Raw genomic sequence first — 18,287 nt, 5'->3', positions numbered from 1 at the left:
CCGCTATCGTTGTGCTATAAGTGTAGCCTGTTTTTGTGGGCACAGGTTCGGCCAATAAAAGTTAGTTTTGTCTTTCACAGTATTGTTACTGTGTTCTTGAACAGCGACACGTCAAGACATGTCGAGACTGTCAATGACGCAAGACACCACCGACAAGGCCAGCGGGATTACTACAGCCGATCAAGCCTCCTTACCGACCTTTTCAGCAGATCAGGATGAACTTGCTGGGACCGTTTCCGACATCAACTTCCGGAAATACGTGGATCGTCGTGGCGACGGACTATCTTACCCGCTTCGCTGAAACTAAAGCTCTACCGAAAGGCAGCGCAGCCGAAGTGGTGAAATTTTTCGTCGAGAACATCCTGCTGCGACATGGTGCTCCAGAAGTCCTCATTAGCGACAGAGGAATGGCTTTTACAGCAGAGCTCACCCAAGCCATTCTGCAATACAGCCAGACAAGTCACAGGAGGACAACTGCCTACCACCTGCAGACAAATGGTCTCACGGAGCGCCTGAACAAGACCCTTGCCGACATGCTAGCAATGTACGTCGATGTCGAACACAAGACCTGAGCTGCCGTCCTGCCGTACGTAACATTCGCTTACAACACGGCGGTGCAAGGAACAGCACAGATCACGCTGTTTAAACTGGTTTACGGCAGGAACCAGACGATGACGCTATGCTGCCGCACGTCACTGACGAAGAGAATCTTGACGTCGCTACCTATATCCAGCGCGCCGAAGAAGCTCGACAGCTCGCCCACCTACAGATCAAGAACCAGCAGCGTACCGACAACCGACACCACAATCTCCGACGACGCTTCGTCGAGTACCAGCCCGGCGACCGCGTTTGGGTGTGGACCCCGATACGCCGATGAGGACTCAGTGAAAAACTACTGCGACAATATTTCGGACCCTACAAGGTCATCCGACGTATTGGCGCACTGGACTATGAGGTCGTGCCTGACGGCATTTCGCATTCACAGCGACGCCGCGCACGATCTGAAGTGGTCCACGTGGTGCCTCTTAAACCCTGTTACGGACGCTGACGAACTTCCTTATTTTGTTGTTTTCTTTGCTACGAGTGTTTTTCTTCATTACGTTCGTTTGTTTGCAGCATCGGGTCGATGCTTTTTAAGAGGGGGGTATTGACACGTGTACTTACATTTATCGGGCGACCACGTTTCGCCGCCTAACAAATGTTATCGCACAGCGCTTGACGCGCCTGCATGTATCCGAAGTTTCTGGAAAGTTATCGATGCTTCTATCCGCTGTCAGTTGTCGCTGAACCTTGTGTTATCTGATTTCATCGCGTGACTCGAATGATGTAGAACTTTGTGGAAGGCATGCGGGTCCCAACGATTAGTCTCGAACATTCGATGACTGCTGTATAAAAGCCGACGTGCTTGACCCGCTGATCAGATTTTCGACTATCACCGACCGTGTTCGCTGCTATCGCTGTGCTATAAGTGTAGCCTGTTTCTGTGGGCACAGGTTCGCCCAATAAAAGTTAGTTTTGCCTTTCACAGTATTGCTACCGTGTTCTTCAACGTCACCACCACGTGACAATATGTACTGTGTTCATCACAGATTTATTGTTGCGCCCCTATGCAGTGCCCGTTTGGGCCTTTACGGTATCATTAATAAGAATACCTGTTCTGTAGATTAGGCTAACATAAAGGGACTGCGGTAGAAAAATGGGCTGTAAGTTAGACGTCAGACATTAGGGTTGTCGGTTCTGGCATATATATAATTTATTACTGGGTGCTACTACTAAGTTTAACATGTGCCTCATCGTTTTAGAAGTAAACAGATGTAATGAAATGGATTTCGCTCGTGTCCTTGGAAAAATCTTCAGAGTTCAGGTGCAGAGCTTACAGTTGCAGGGAAGTGAAAGTAATAGGAAAATTATGCATTTTTTATGTTTTACTGCAGTCCACCTTTTATGATGCTGATGGTGCAAGAAATGCATTGCCTAAATTTTCAACATAACAGTTCGGCCCTTAACCATTAATTAGGCCTGTCCTGCAAATTCTTAGTTCAATATAAAGTATGACACACAACGCAAACAGGCAGGCACCCTGTAGTGCCAGCAATTCAAAATACAATTTATGCCTATCAAATTGATTAATTGTGGCAGCTCATTGTATTTGCTGACCTACGCAGGTGAGCTATAATAAAGGAACAAACAACCTTGCCGTTACTGAATACCTGACCTGGCAAGGCCTAGAATTAGCACACACTGCTCAACATGTTACTGCTGCATCAGTAGACTATCTCCATGTTACTGCTGCATCAGTAGACTATCTCCTAACCAACAACACAGCAAAAATACTGCCTCCATTTAGGTGTGATCGAATGGTTTGAAGTTGGTCCTGGGGTCAGTAGGGCTGCCAAAGTCCCATAAACACCCGAATTCGCAATTAACGATTCAAGGTTGAACCAAACGGGGAAATATTTGATTTATCACTCGATATGTATTTATTTACAATACAGCATCTGCATTCTCACACCCTATTCCGACCTAAACAATGCCCCTGCACGAAGTCGTTTCCAAGATCAGTCCTAAGACTGCTCCTATATAATAAAAAATGTAGATACCGCCTTAGGATCGGGAATAGGCTTAATTTGCTTGGCACAATACCCATGGACTGTTTCAGCCAGTCCTCGACTGTTCACAAAGCCAAGGTTTCGACCCACAGTGTAAACATTTATAGTAATGAGAATAAACCTCCAAATTTCAGCCAAGTTAGTGTTGGTCTCTTCAGAGACAAACTATTGCTGAAGTTAGTCTAAATTAGAAAAGAATGCTGCCCACCAATCTAGATCTTAAGCAGAAAAAGAAATCATTATTAGCAGCACTGCAATACTGTTAAGAATGAGTATCTGCTGAAGGATGCGTTTCTTAATTAGCAATGTCAGAGTGGTGGTTCCTCTTACTCCTGTGGATTTTCTGCTCTAGACAGTACTCTTTAATAAGAACCTGTGCCACCCACCGGACATGTACTGTCCGTTTCCCAAGGGTAAACATCTTAAATATCCGGTATGCACTTTTCTCGCTATACATCATTTATGCTATCATTAATATCTTGGCTGCCCGAACATATTTTTTCTATTATTGGGCTAAGTGTGTGAATGCTGAAACAGACTATACATTGAAAAGAGACTTCAGTTCATTTACCTCAGCTGCTTCCTCCTTGTCAGTTAAACCAAGAATACAAGACAACACTCATGTCACCCACAAGAATAAAAGCAGTGAACAGGTCATACACAGACACAACAAGAAGTGCATCAGGTTAAAATAAAGTGAAGATGATAGTTTTATTCTTCTGTGTATGTGACATGGTGACACTTTCCAATGGAATGGGGATGTTGTAGTTAATGTGTATAACAACAGCAGGAGGAGGACAACTCGGCACACAGTGCAGCCCAGAGCGCGAGAGGTGGGCCATGCTGACTTTGCATATGGGGCTGGGTCTGGCACGCCATCCCAACCTGTGGGACAGAGTTCTTGCACTATAAACGGTGCAGTCTCCACTAACAGCTTACCGACAGTTTCTGACTTTCCTTTGTAATGCAATGAGAAAGTGAGGGATGAGGGAGATCTTGTACTCTTTAGCGGGAACAGACATGCAATGCACTGGCCACAGCCGCTGCACATCCAATCACGGCACTGCCCTCTGTTTGTGCCTTGCTACATATAAAGGATACCCTTGTAATGCGTCATTCTGCTGCTCTTGCTTAGGAAAAAAAGGAAATAGAAGTCATGGTAAGCACCACGGCTTTTGTATAACTATCGCCTCGAAACATTTTTTCCTTAAACACAGGCTACCTAACACGGGAACAAGAAATCCAACAGTTGCTACACAAATACTAAAGATCTTAAGTGTAGGGTCATGCTGCACTGAGACTTCAGCACGAAGCCAATGAGTACTCGGGACTGATTACTGCAGAGCACTGTTAAAATGTTGCAGCCAGCACCTGAAGAAAAACAAGAGCAACGATAAAAGGAAAAAAAAAAAAAAAAAAAGGGAACAGTGGGGGTCTTTGAAGGGCATCAATTCATTAGCTAACTTGAAGTTCCACAGCATATAAGAATAAAATTGGAGAGTCGCAAATCAAGAAGGACCCTGCTAGATCAACTAGCCTAGCCTGAAATGGAAGCACATGCACACAACGCTCCACGAGGTGGGCAAATTACAACACAGGGGCTCTGCTCACCAAGCCTGCAAATGCCTTTAAAACAATGAAAGCTCCACTTTCTGCAACCAATTACTCATGCTTGTGCCACACAGGGCAGTTCACTGCCTCATACTCCCGCCTAAAAACACTGTAGTGAAGCTCAACAGTCAACTAAGCATCCCAGCTTTAACAACACAAAATAATTGCAAGCACAAACGGCCGCTGATAAAAAGGCACCACTTCCTAACCAGCACTGGGTCCAGCACATTGCAGACGCCAGCCCCCATTTTGTGGGCCGGAAGAGCCGGAAAATGGGATGACCCTGCATCCCCCCCATGTTATGAATTGCGGCTCAGGGCTTTTGCTCTGGTAGAACATGCAGCTGTGTGTTCGTCTTGCACTCCCCGCCCTTGTCTCTCTCCTCAGTTGGCAGCCTCCTGGTGGCTTCAGAGTCGAGTTCGGATGTACACTGCCGAGGCATCATGTTCCGCGTAGCCGTGCTTTTTGGCATGCTTGAATACCTGTCGGAGAGAGGACGAACAATGCACTGCTAGCATGAGATAAATAACCAGTTTTGATTATGCAGGAGCACTAAGTAATACAGTAGGACCTCGTTCATAAATTCTAAGTGGGTGGGGGGGGGGGGGGGAAGAAAGAAAAAAGCCGTGAGAAAAAACATGTTAACCGGGAAACGTACAATCCAAGGTAACTAAAAAAATTACAGATTCAACTACCGTTGACATCTACATAATGATGTAAAGCATTGCGCGGATCATTGTGGCACCAGACACTGCGGCACATCGAGCTAGTGGTGCTCCGGTGGCACGAGACGCATTTTGTTGTTTTCAGATTGTGTGGTGTTTTAAGCGGGCGCCAGGAAAGCGAAAAGAAATCGAGCTGGTGGGCCACACCGGATGCTGCCGAAGTGAAATGTGAGGCCCATATTGCACTGCCTGCAGCAGGGAACAGTGGTGCGTTTCGATTATCGCTTACTAAAAGTGTGCAATATGCTACCAATGGCACTATGCACCACGCTCTGTAATATAGATAGGTGAAGATGCTTATCACAATAGGTTTGGTGGTGATAGCTGTGGATTCCACATGCGATGACTCTGGAGATTTGCTGGTACCAGAATGAGAAACTGGGTGTGCACCGGCTTTTTCATGTGAGGCGGGTGGACGAGTGTTGCAATGAAGCTGTCGCGGCGGGCAGATACAGTTAAACCTTGATATAACAGACTTCAATATAACGAAATTCCTGATATAACAAAGTATTTAACTTTTCATAACCTCTTGTCCATAGAACATCATGTATATAGAATATCAATGTCCCGAAATGTGTTTGTATGCGATTTCAATGTAACGAAATTTTGCTTCCACCACAAAGGAATGCCAAGGCAATAAATGGAAACTTCTGCAGATGCAGACGGTCATATGATTTAATTATAAGTGGCTGCTTGCAAACGCACTTCTCAAATCGCGTGCGGCGCGACAAGAGCGACCAGCAAAGTGCAGTCACATCATGTTCTGTATAAAGTTCAAGTGCGATAAGATCCTATCCTGCCTCATGCACTTTGTGCTTTAGGTGCAAGTGAAAGTGTGGGAAGGTAAGACAAGAAAGAAGGTGGCTTTATGAGTGCCGCCTTCCTGCTCAAGCAAAAGGAAAGAGGGGGAGGGAAGTGAGCTTGCGGTAACGCTATGAAGTGCATCCAGGGATTGCAAGATAATTCGGAAAATTCTGCGGCCTCCTTCCATGCAATAAAAATCGATCAGCGACTGTACTTAATTGTACAAAAGGTTGAATTTCAATACAATGAAATTTCGATATAACGAAGCAAATTGCCGATATTAACCCTTTCGTTATATAGAGGTTTAACTGTATATACTGTTCTCGATTGCATGTGCCTCGTGCATTTTCTCGTTTACAGGGATATAGCGGCTGGAAAACATACACAATCGCAGTTCTGCGACGTACTGAACGTCGGTACTAAAGAATTAAGTTTTCCGGGAACGTATGAACCGGAAAAAAAATGAGCATCACTCTGTTGGGCCATTTTTTTTTTTTTTCTCGATTGCGAACGTTGGCACTGGGAAAACGTACGCAATGGGAACGTATCAACAAGTTTCTACTGTATATGTGACCTTCCTGGCTATACTGCTGGCACTGCAATTTCGTAGAGGGGTTGCATTTTCTGATGCATTACTTGTATGCGTTGCCCAGAATAAATTAAAAGTATGCAGCACCTATGACAATGCCAAAAAGTACCATCAATGGCAGCACCTAACAATAACGGCAGAATGAGATGCTTGCCCTGCTTTATTATAATGACCAATGGGCATCATTCTTCAGCTACAATGAATCGATACATTCCCGTCTGGTGTTACTGCAGAAGATAGAACTTCCTGTTTTGGATGACAGGCTAATAATGCACAATAATGTATTACAATTACATGCAGACTGAGATGCCCCTTCTGTGTGAAATTTGACAAGCAAGCAAGCAAGCAAGCAAGCTGTAGCAGATGCATATACCTGGTGCTCCTAGTTGCACAATATTCAGCATGGCACTAACAAGACAAGACCCACAAAAGCCTCATGCTCTTGTGATATGCAATCGCACTTGCAGGAGCACGTTTTATAGCTGTGCAAGATAAAGCTGCTCTTTTAAACTAGAAACTAGTCTGGCAGACCCTGAAGTGATGCAGCCGATGTTGCACAATGTGCAAGTGCGTAGCCTCAGCCACGAAAAAAAGTCAGTGCCACCTGCAGTGCCCAGAGATACTACATAATATGGTAAACAGCACAAGAGAAAGGGACATGATAGGTTTTCTACTGTCTTAGTCCCGTTCTTGCATGGCTTACTACATGTCATCGAACTAACATGCACTTTCCAGAAACCACCATAGCTCTGACAATCGGCTTCTGGTTTTCATGCCTTCAGCAGTGCTATGCATGGGTGAGACCACGCATAGCACTGCTCATGTGGAAAGATGTAGAAGTGATATGGAAAAACAAAATACTGTTTATGCCCATTGTCAGTGGGCCCGCGTACCAAACACTTTCAAACAAACAAGCCATACTTCTCACTAAGCCTGGTCCTCCTATATTATTCCTGCAACAAATTTTGCTTCTAACAAACCTAACGTTTACAAGCTATCAGCTTCAGCAGACAAAGATTTGTCTAGAATAGGCACGCATGTACAGCTCACTGCACGAAACCTTTTCCGGCCATTTATGGAAAACGCTGAAATAAGGAACAAACACACAAGCAGGAAGCTTTGCGTCGCAGCATGTTGCATGACGTTGTGTCCACCATGTCGGCTGTGACGGTGAATTTTCTGGATGACTACACAAGCTGCTCGCTACCATCCACGAACATCAGCCTGAGGCTCAAGGTGCCACCAGTCCTAGAGTGGTCTAGCCCACTTTGCTTCAAATATGTAGCAGGTGGTTTAAAAATTATTTTGTAGAAGCCATTGACGATGACTGTCAATGTAAGTGTATAGCCTGAACAAACGAGCAAATGACAGGCTGATGGCTACGTGTAGAGACACGATAGTGGACAGCTCGGGAAAACTGGCAGCTTTTTGGAAGCTCCACAAACTGCAATGTATTTTGTCGACACTGCTGTGCTGCCCATGTCTTGAAATTTAATGCTTCCTTAGCTTAGCTTTGCCCACTTCAGTGAGTACCTCATGCTGGGTGATAAGTGTGTGCCCTGTGACATCTTTGGGTGGTCTATTTGTATTTTTATGGTTGGTTGTTTGTGCACGTGATGGCTTTGCCTAGACACCCTAGAAAGTGTTCAATGATCTGTGCATAAAATAATTGGCAAGGAGACAGAAAATTACTGATTTGCTCATGCTCATCGACACATGACTCCTTTCTTGACCCTCCCCGAACTCAAAGATTGCAGATGTGATGGTACTCTTGACGATGACTAAAAGACAACAGATGAAGAGCCTTGGGAGATATCAACAATGGCACAGACTCGGGAATACCAATGAAACTGTACTCCGCAATGGAAATGACTGCATCGAACAACTGGCTGCTACTCGTGCCAGCAGGAACTAGCGGCAGATTAATTTGACATTTCATTTTCATGCAATAAAAATGAGAAGGATGCATTTGTCACAGCTACTATGACACATTTGCTTTTGCCTACTCATCACTTATATAGAATCTTCGTGCTGTCTTCTCCACTTGTTATAACGAGGTCTTATTGTATATTTGGATATGCGTGGCAGAAGAAACTGGTGGTGTTATCCACAATAAAGTTGCATCATGTGCAATCACTTTCAATCACAGCATTAATCACTGACATTCTTAACTTCAAGACCACCAGCTTGTGCTAGTCCAATGGGAAACTAACTTGAGACAACCCACCTCATTTCCTAAGGAAACACAAAAGCGAAAAGTAAAATTTGAGATTTCATTAAATGCATAAAACAAATAAACATTGAATTTTAAACAGCCATAACATGAAGAACTTTACTTCATACTTAGATGGAAAAAAGTTTGTGAAAGCACAAAGCTCTAAAGGATACTTGCCAATTTCATTACAATTAGAACTTCCTATTTCAATCGTTTTAGTAAGAACAGTAGAGACAGAATATCAGAAGTGGTAGTCTGTGTGAATTCCTCCATGCTGATGTTGCCCCCATACATCTGTACTATAATTTCCCGCACATATTTATTATACCACAGGGACTGAGCAGGTCATGCTAAAAGCCATGTACAAGTGTTTCTTGAAGGCTTATGTAGCATGTTAGACAGTGCATCATTGAGCATAAGGGATCCCTCACAAAGATAACAAATGTCACAAAGAATTAACATTGATTTCAGTGTAAAATGAATTGGAAAAGTGACCATCACACATTAGTGAATGCAAACTAATGCACATTGATGTCGATTGGGTAAACTTTGTATTCTCTTCGTGTTACCTTCACATCCTGACCATTTATGCAGATAAAAAGAGTAAAGGTCTAAACCCCATGAGCGCGATTTTGTGCGCGACAGCGACGAGCGAAGGATCTGGCCATTGCTTTAACAGATCGCTCGGTTCTGCAAATCTAGAATTCGTTACTCGTCGCCCGGAAGTGCTATGAGTGGCTAGCCAATAGTAGGCAGCCGGAACAGGATGTACATTGTGACGTTCTACCGGTTTGTGCATGTGCGCGCTTCTCAGTATTCTAACGGAACGAGCAAACTACCAAATTTTGATATGTAAACAAAATAAACTTATTACAAGACCTTCAGAAATACTTTATGTTGCTTTGTACAGCCAAACAAATCAACTTATATAATTATAGCAAGTGCCATGCCAGGTTTGGTGCTAACTCGATCCCATAATACCGGCAACACTGGAGAGCTGTCGCGCGAAGCGGTCGCTCGCTTGGAGTTTGACTTGTGGGCGATGAGCGAACGCGACAGCCATCTCCATTGCGTCGCTTGTCACTGTCGCGAAAAAAATCGCTTGCATGGGGTTTATACTCAAGAGAGGGAAGACGCGAGTGTAGACTGGCTACATATTGTGCACGTTGGTGATGATCTTTATGGCCATGCCTTACTTCGGCATAATTGTTTGGGCATGTTTCGCTAAACGAGGCCACAAGCCCTATTTTATCACTGGCTAATTTCTAACACTTCTACAAGTTGCATATAAGTGCATTTTATCGTGGTGCAAATCAAGGTTCTCTAGCATTCATGCACACTATGGTCTTCTTTCATGAAATATCTTGTAGGTGGACTTCCCACACGTCTAAGACTGAAGATAGTGCAGCAGCATGGTGAGAGCACAAGTAGTTTGTACAGCTGCCGAGCAGAAGTTTAGAGTATATGTGAGCACAACACTCTTTCTGAGCACATGGCTGCGGCTGCTGTTTGTGATGCTAGCTGGTGCTACAATATTAATGATACAAAGTAAAAACTTTTCCACCATTCGTTGACCGCAAGACTGGTGAAGTAGTCACAGGTTCAAACTACTAACACTCGGTTCTCATTAGTGCTTCTTTCCAAGGATAACATTAGTGTTGCCAGTACCAAACTACAGGAAATCATATTGTTACAGTGCGTTTAGACAGGACCTTGTGTGCAAGAGGGAGACGAAGAGGAACTGGTAGATGTCTCCTGGAGCTGTGACCTTTGTACCAGCCTGTGCGATTACCACTAAATTTTCTCATAAAAATAGCTGTACATACATTTCTGCATTGGGCTTCCTCTTCGTAATATTTGGTGGAGGTGTGGGGTACCGAGCCACAGGACACATGGCCTTCGGCTCACGATCTTCGTTGGATGCTGTGAAGGCTACTGCTGCAGTAAAGGAGAGTCCTGTCGGTCTTCACAAGCCGTATTGGGAAGCAGTGCATATTACTGGTAGATACTGGCTTTTCACCAGCTTGCAACACTTGCACACTGTGATAATGTCATAAACCGAAGTACAGTTCTGACAAATGAGTAAATTGAAGCTGTCATTGGCGATCTGACTTTTCAGACTCCGGCATTCCAGCGTTGGCCTCGCGGCAAAGTGCCAGCATGTCTTGTATACAGTCGCCGACCCTTTATTCGGTTATTCGGACCTCACGGGGACTGCGGAAATGTCCGAATAAACAGGTGTTCGAAAAAGCAGATTAAGAAAAAAAAATTCCTGTATTTCCACGCACTTATTCAGGCTCGGCAGTAGGCGTGAAGAAATCATGAATGCACCGTTGTACGCTGTTCCGTTTACGTGCAATCAGATAAGCCTGAACCTCGGAAAGGGTCGTACGGTCCCTATAGGCGGCTGAAAGCACAGTCACTGCTTGTACACGCTCCCCATGTGACGGCAGCATAGCACATGGTGCGTCATCTTCCGACTCGGAGTCATCGTCCGTTGGCACAGCAGAAACCTGATGAATGATCTCGCCGTCGTTGAGTTCTGCGCATGTCAGTACAGCAGTATCAGCAGTATCAGCACCTGTGAAACTGTCAAATGAGACGGTGTCCGGAATCGCAATGCAACCACTGCGCAGGTCTCGGCAGAACATTTTCGGCGTCAGTAGGGAGCACATCGGAAGGCGACAAATCCTAGGCCTCCCAGCACCCGCTTGCCGGCATTCCCCAGCGCAGTATGCGCGGGCACTGTCGGCGCCATTAGACACTTGACGCGATGTTTCCGTATGCCGCGTTGCATCACCACAACCTCGACACAGCACACAAAGCAAACATCACCACGCCGTCACGCTGACATCAGGCGCACAAATGAAAAACCTGGCCTACTCGCAGCGTCATGCACGAAGAAACAAACAAATCAACTGCTGGATTGTCTTGACATGGCATACTAAGCTGAGACCAGAACTGCTGTAGCTGCAAACCAGGCAGAAACAATGATGATGAGCAGGGATTTGCAGTAGCGCCACTTCGTGGGGCAGCAAGGAGGCTCCATTCAAAACAAAAATGGCGTTCAGCAAGTTGAACCATGCAACGGTCAGAGTCGGTGCATGGTGCTCTCGATCGAGTTTGCTCAAGGAGTGTCCGAAAAATCAGACACGAGAGGTTGCGAGGCGTCCGAACTTTCGGAAGTTGTTATACATTATGGTCTATGGGGAGAATGGCGGTGCTACGAAGCAGACCGAATAATCGAGCATGTCCTAATTATTGGAGTCCGGAAAATCAGTTGGTGACTGTATAGGCGACATAGCCTTTGGCGGACATCTGAACTTGTGACGTCAACTCTTTCTTGGTGACAACCTTCCGACACGGCGGTTTTTTGAAGAGATCGCGCAGCGTCTGCTTGCAGGTACCCAAACCTTGGAGATCTTCGTGGTTTTGAAACCACACTCACGCAGTTCCCACCAAGTAAAACATTATGTTCGCCAGCTTCACTCCGGGATACCATTTGTTGTGGCTGCTCACTCACTCATACGTATCCAACCAGTTGTCGATGATGGCGCCATTGATGCCACTGAAGGTTCCTGGATCATGCAGATGCACGAGTACGACAGTCAACACAGATGTTGCCGAACTAGGCACCATCTCCTGCGACAGCGGGGAAGAACCGAAGTGGCGGCCGCTGCGAAGCTCCGCTCGGAGGCACAACCCCGCACTTCCACCAAATGTTATGAAGAGGAAGCACACATAGCTATTCAAGCACATCACAAAAGGAGGTTCCAGTTTTGTGTTCAGCAGACTTCCATGCATAGTGACTTGCCACTATAATCTGATCTGCTGTGGCAGTCATTTTATACGCACTGCACTTTAAGAGGTTAAAGCATTTGAGACACATACCTGCATCTCTTCACAGAGCATATCTTTAGGGGAAAGCTTTACACATGACCGGCTATGCCACTGAAACTCACAGGCTGCTTCTAATGTAGAACTGGCTTGTCTTCGTCAAAAGAGGAAGAAAAACAATAATAAAGAAAAAACAAATTTTGTTTATTTGATATTTTACTACATAATACTATTGATCTGATGCTTCCGAAAATTGTTTTCATCTGGAATGTCAGTCTTACCACTATGAAAACATCAAAGCAGCAAGAGAAAATTTCACAAGATTTTACTGTTAAATAATACAGTGTTTGGCCTTACATGTAGCAACCTTTTGGCCTCACTTTAGGCAATTGCTGAAATACTATGGGGACAATCACTCTAATGCTATCCACTAAAATTGGTGACACACTTCGTTAGGCATAGGACATGGTGTTGTCCAACAGTGTAAAACGTGCCTGGATCAGTGCTGCTAAGCTTAATTTCATTCTGCCTGTGGCCTACAGCAACAACACGCGTCCAAAATAATTTACAGTGTGCCAAATCTAGTTGTTTAACCTTGTCTAGGCACCTCACTCATCATAATCATCAGCCTGGTTACGCCCACTGCAGGGCAAAGGCCTCTTTTATACTTCTCCAATAATCCCGGTCATGTACTAATTGTGGCCATGTCGTCCCTGCAAACTTCTTAATCTCATCCGCCCACCTAAATTTCTGCCGCCCCCTGCTACGCTTCCCTACCCCCTTGGAATCCAGTCCGTAACCATTAATGACCATCAGTTATCTTCTCTCCTCATTATATGTCCTGCCCATATCCATTTCTTTCTCTTGATTTCAACTAAGATGTCATTAACTCGCGTTTGTTCCCTCACCCAATCTGCTCTTTTCTTATCCCTTAACGTTACACCCATCATTCTTGTGTTCATATAGGAGGTTGTGGCCAAGTACTGCACCAGGGTGGCCAATCCTGCTCTGGTGAGGGAGTGCGTTACTGCTTCTAGTCACCGGGATCAGGCCACACTCCAGGCCTGTTTATGCAATTTTGTCAACATGCGGATTTTTTTTTTAATCCGGTGGAAAATTGCGCGGCACCTGGATTCGAACCACGGACCTCTTGCACGCGAAGCAGGTGTTCTACCTCTACGCCACCACTGCACCTGCACCGGCACCTCACTAATGACTGCAAAATCAACCAAACCACCCCTTGCTTTTCCCTTCAAAAGAAGAGTTATCACAACATTGCACAGACTCACCTCATTTGCTGCCGCTGTGACTGGTAAAGGCTGTTCCAACTGGTCACCAATGCCAATGGCAAGGCAAAGGTCCTTTTGAAGGTGCTGCAGGGGCATGTTGGTTGCAAAGGTGCCTTCAATAATGGCTGGAAGCAGAAGGATTAGATTCAGTCATCAGGTTGCAGAGCACAGGTGTTTCACAGACGACACTTGTTGGTTGCATTAAGTGCTCCAATTTGCGTAAGTGCGCACAAACTGCTATTTTAATATTGCAGTCCCACTGATGGTGCTGCGCCGCTGCACCTTCCCAACACTTCCATTTCTCTTTCTTTCCATTCCTATGTAACAGACTTCCATTTGCCACAATGTGTCTCGCATTCTTGGCCTGCAGAAATAGTTGCAGGGCCCCTAACCAGGTTTGAGCATTGCACCGAGACAAATGCAGGGGGTAGATTATACCTACAACGTACAGTAAAACCTTGTTAATTCAGGAAATTGGATAATTCAGACTTGCCTTCTGCTCCTGGCAGGCATAAGCATTATTTATTGGCATCAAATCATCATTATTTCGACGTATTTGGCCGCACGCTGGTTAATCCGGACAACCCCCGGAACATGGTGAGCACGGAGCATCATAAATGTGCAACATGAAGAGAAAAATGGAGCTAGCATCCAACCAAAACAAAGCAGCGGAGTTGGCAACACCACAGCCACCAATGAAAAGCATATGGGAAGTACAGGAATAAGTGCTTCGTGCCTATTTGGGCCATTATAGCCTTTATTCTTGCATTTACCGCAGCGCATGACACCACGTTGGCTGCGCTCCTTCAGAACCGACTTATTCACCATCCACAATCGCTTGAATAGCGACCACGGTTTCGTTCGCAAGGGTTGCAGCAAACAGTGATTTCGTTTTGACTCTGTGCACGTTTGCAGTCTATGATCGAGTTGATAGTGAGCATGGTTTCGTCCACAGCAATTGCAGCACACAGTAGTTTCATTCAGACTCTGCGCGTGTTGGTAGCGTGCCTTCAGAAAGTGCATGGTCGCCATGCACAATCGTGTCGACAGCGAGCAGCGAGTCTAGGCTAAGAGCAAGCGTATGTGCGCACAGCAACTTGTGTTGACAAACTTGGGACGTATTCTTGGACAATCATTTTTTAAAGATGCTCTTATTTTAGCAATATTTTTGCGCGACTAGTACAGGATGCGTTGATGGGCAGCGACGCTTTCGCACTGCGCCAAGAATGCCGTAACTTACAAATCCTGATGCGTTTGGTGCTAGGGTTAAGCGAAATTGAACGTACAGTTGAATCTCGTTAATTCAAACGAAGTTCGAACTAAGGAGAGCTGCGGCCACTATAAGTACAGCCCCTGATCAAATGTGCGGTACAGCGTGCAAAATGAAAACCACCACTGGGCTATGTTATGTGTTATGCGCTGGCAAAAGCCTAGGTTCCACGTAAATTCGAAGCGCACAAAAATTGCACTTCGTGTGCTGTTTGCTGTGGGTAATAGGGAAAACATGAGAGGGTGAGTTGAGAAGAATGGTGGCTTAATGCGCGCCGTCTTCCTGGATTCCAAGTGTTGCAGATAATATGATCAAGCGCATGCTAGAGGGCTCCTTTCTGCTTCTTCAAAATGGGAAAGGAGGGCGTGAGCAGCTGTGCTTGCTATGGTTTGGTCTCCCCGACCGTCCTTCACCATTTTTACAGCCCACAACATTATGGTAGCTAGCGAAGCATCAAACCTTCTCTTTTGGCTTTATCTATCTGGAAGGTGGTCCATAGGAACGAAAAATCTTGTTCAAAATAACCACTGAACAGTTTTTGGAGTACAGATTCACGGGAGTTTTTCTTTATTCAAATAACCACAGTGGTTGCTTAGTGGCTATGGTGTTAGGCTGCTAAGCACGAGGTCGCGGGATCGAATCCCGGCCACGGCGGCCGTATTCCGAAGGGGGCGAAATGCGAAAACACCCATGTGATTAGATTTAGGTGCATGTTAAAGAACCCCAGGTGGTCTAAATTTCCAGAGTTCCCCACTACGACATGCCTCATAATCAGAAAGTGGTTTTGGCACGTAAAACCCCATAAATTTTTTTTATTTAAATATTTAGGACATTGCTGGGACCAACAGAGCAGTTTAAGTTATCCATCAATACGAATTAAGAAATGCTTAATCATTGGTACTTCACTGTATCTCCGAAAGTTAGGATTTGGTATCTCCGAAAGTTAGGAGTTAGTTAGGAATTTATTATTGGGGAAAATCCAGTATTTTGGAGTCCCAATAATTTGGACGTCCTGGCGGTCGCTGTCAAGACTGAAGTATTGGTCGGCAATCGCATAACCGAACTTCTGGACAAGGCTCAGTGAGCAGCCCTTCAAGAAAGCGAGCAGGTAATGCTCACAAACCATAGATGTTGCATGGGGCTAATGTGAATTAGAGTTAGTTTCATTTTATAAATACGGCGAAAATGAGCACTTCAAGCAGGCCAGCTAACTTACAGTACATTAATTTCGATTAAATGTGGCTGCAAGAGGTTTCGTGTTTGCGAAACATGCAAACACGAACTGCTTGCAAAACAAACATCCTGTCAGCCTGGAACAAAAGTGCTTTCATACATAATCTTTTACAGGTCATGAAAGCTCTTGGGAAAGCTTTGTGTGTCATACAAAGTAGCTGTGATATGGTGCATCGAGAGGGCACTTAGCCATTGGTGGTGACAGGCTAACTCGCACGCATATTCCACTGAGCTGTGTAACCTTTACTACAGCAGCGTTGCAGGAGAACACAAAAGAAGTGGTACATTTATGTGAATACCATTCCCGCTACAATCCTTTACATTAGGAACTGCTAGAAGCACACTACCATATTTTCTGGTGTATAACTTGTACTTTCGTATAACATGTGCTGCCTACTTTTTGTGCCATTCAAAGAAAAAAATGGCATATAAATCACACCTGTGTATTGGATGCACCTATTTTAACTGCCGGTGTGATCAAACATGATTACGCAGCTCATCGCTAAATGTTGTGCTCACCCATTCTAGGGCACTGAATTTCTACAAACAAAATATTCACGTGCTGCGAAGTTTAGCTGCGTAAAACTTGAACAGAAAACGAGCATTCATCGCACTCCATTCTAGGTCATCAAAAGCCTCATCCTCAGACACACTGTCAAAAAGTTCAACCACTTCGGCCAGCAGCATTGCTAGGTTACCGTTGTCAATCTCTGAATAACATCTGTACAGGTCAGGAGGAAACTTCTGTGGGAAGCTTCCTATGCCGTCTAACTAAAGCAGCTGTGACATTGTGCAACATGCAACAAATTGCGAGCGGCAACTATGGTGGCCACTTTTACATTGATACGTTAGAAGCATACCCTATTCATACGCTGACGCTTGTAATGCAGCTATGATATTCGCCCACCCTTAGCAGAAACGTGCCATATAAGGATAGTAGTGAAGACAAATGCCGTTGTTTCCGCAGCAGGCTCACCATGTGTTTCTATGTCACTGGCAGCTACACGTGCCCACCTCTGTTTCTGTCCCCTCAAAGTGGACATGGCTAGGTTATTGTCACAAACTTGCTGTTATTAACGATATTATTCATTACTGATACGGAAGAAACTGTTTCAATGCGCGTAATGTACTCACGAGAAGAACAAAAATCGCATTCGGCACGTTCCGCTTGCTCCGCTGGCTGCCATATTTGTTTTGGTGTCCCGCACTGTTATAGCGGCAGTTGCCTGCTTGTTGACGTGTTGTCATCCCGCAGCAAACGTGGGATGAATATATATATATATTTTCGCGGGAAACTTAACCTGCGTAATGATCGCACCCCTGATATGTGTCAATTTTTTTACAAGATAGTGCGATCATTATGCGAGTAAAGACGGTACTGAACGTTGGGGCCGAAAAATCTTGTTTTCTGGGAGCGTATGAATGGGTCAAAAATGAACGTAGCTCTATTGGGTCCTTTTCTGTGTCCTCAACTGTGAATGTTGGCACCAGGAAAACGTACGTAAAGGGAACATATCAACAAGGTTCTACTGTACCTATATGCAATTATTGTGCTTCTACCATTTACAAGTTTATTGAAGCAGTAAACTTGTATACTTATAATTTAAGGAATTGTGCGGTCAATAGTATCCACATGCATGCACTGTTTCTTTTATGTTCTGTTGAAACACTGCAGTAATAAAAGTTACACAGTTAGCCTTCCCTGGCCAACAGCTAACTTCCCTCTAAACGATGCAGCACCAAGTGATAAATACTATAGGTGGCCTATCAAGCTTCCTCATAGAAAGAAAGTCTGTGACCAAAAAAACATACTAAAGGATACTGCGAGAACCTTTGCATTTGTACCACAGGGAGCATCAAACTCACCTTGGCCTTTCTGACTTATGACTGCTGAGTTGAGGTCGCCCAGTTCAAGTATCTCGAGTAGGTCCTTCTGGGACAGCTCAGCTCGGTCGCAAAGAGCCATTGCTTCTGCCAGACCAGCTAATGTCGTCCCCAGCAGCATGTTGAGGATAAGGCTCATCTTGGAGCCATTGCCCACCTCCCCTGCAGTGTTGCAACGAAAAAAAAAGAAAGGGGGGCACAGCTCAATTGCAGACAGAATG

At 45.0% G+C, this 18,287-nt stretch overlaps 1 protein-coding gene across 3 annotated transcripts in view; it reads right to left on the bottom strand.

Moving 5' to 3' along the window:
• The window catches only part of Ndf (Nucleosome-destabilizing factor), a 131,196-nt gene that overhangs the window by 4,221 nt on the left and 108,688 nt on the right, over window positions 1-18,287 (bottom strand). For 2 of the 3 annotated variants that reach the window (XM_050183630.2, XM_050183631.2), the window contains 3 exons: window positions 18,049-18,228; window positions 13,680-13,804; window positions 3,291-4,702 (listed from right to left, as the gene is read on the bottom strand). In XM_050183630.2, coding sequence (XP_050039587.1) covers window positions 4,628-4,702; window positions 13,680-13,804; window positions 18,049-18,228 — 380 coding nt within the window. In that variant the 3' untranslated portion in view covers window positions 3,291-4,627. Of the gene's footprint in view, window positions 1-3,290; window positions 4,703-13,679; window positions 13,805-18,048; window positions 18,229-18,287 lie in introns of those variants that run through there. The other variant, XR_007600692.3, reaches the window with a different exon arrangement.

Source organism: Dermacentor andersoni, chromosome 4, assembly GCF_023375885.2.
Source record: "Dermacentor andersoni chromosome 4, qqDerAnde1_hic_scaffold, whole genome shotgun sequence".
Taxonomy (NCBI): Eukaryota; Metazoa; Arthropoda; class Arachnida; order Ixodida; family Ixodidae; genus Dermacentor; species Dermacentor andersoni.
The sequence above is the reverse complement of the archived record's forward strand: the minus strand, read 5'-3'. Positions and strand labels throughout refer to the sequence as shown.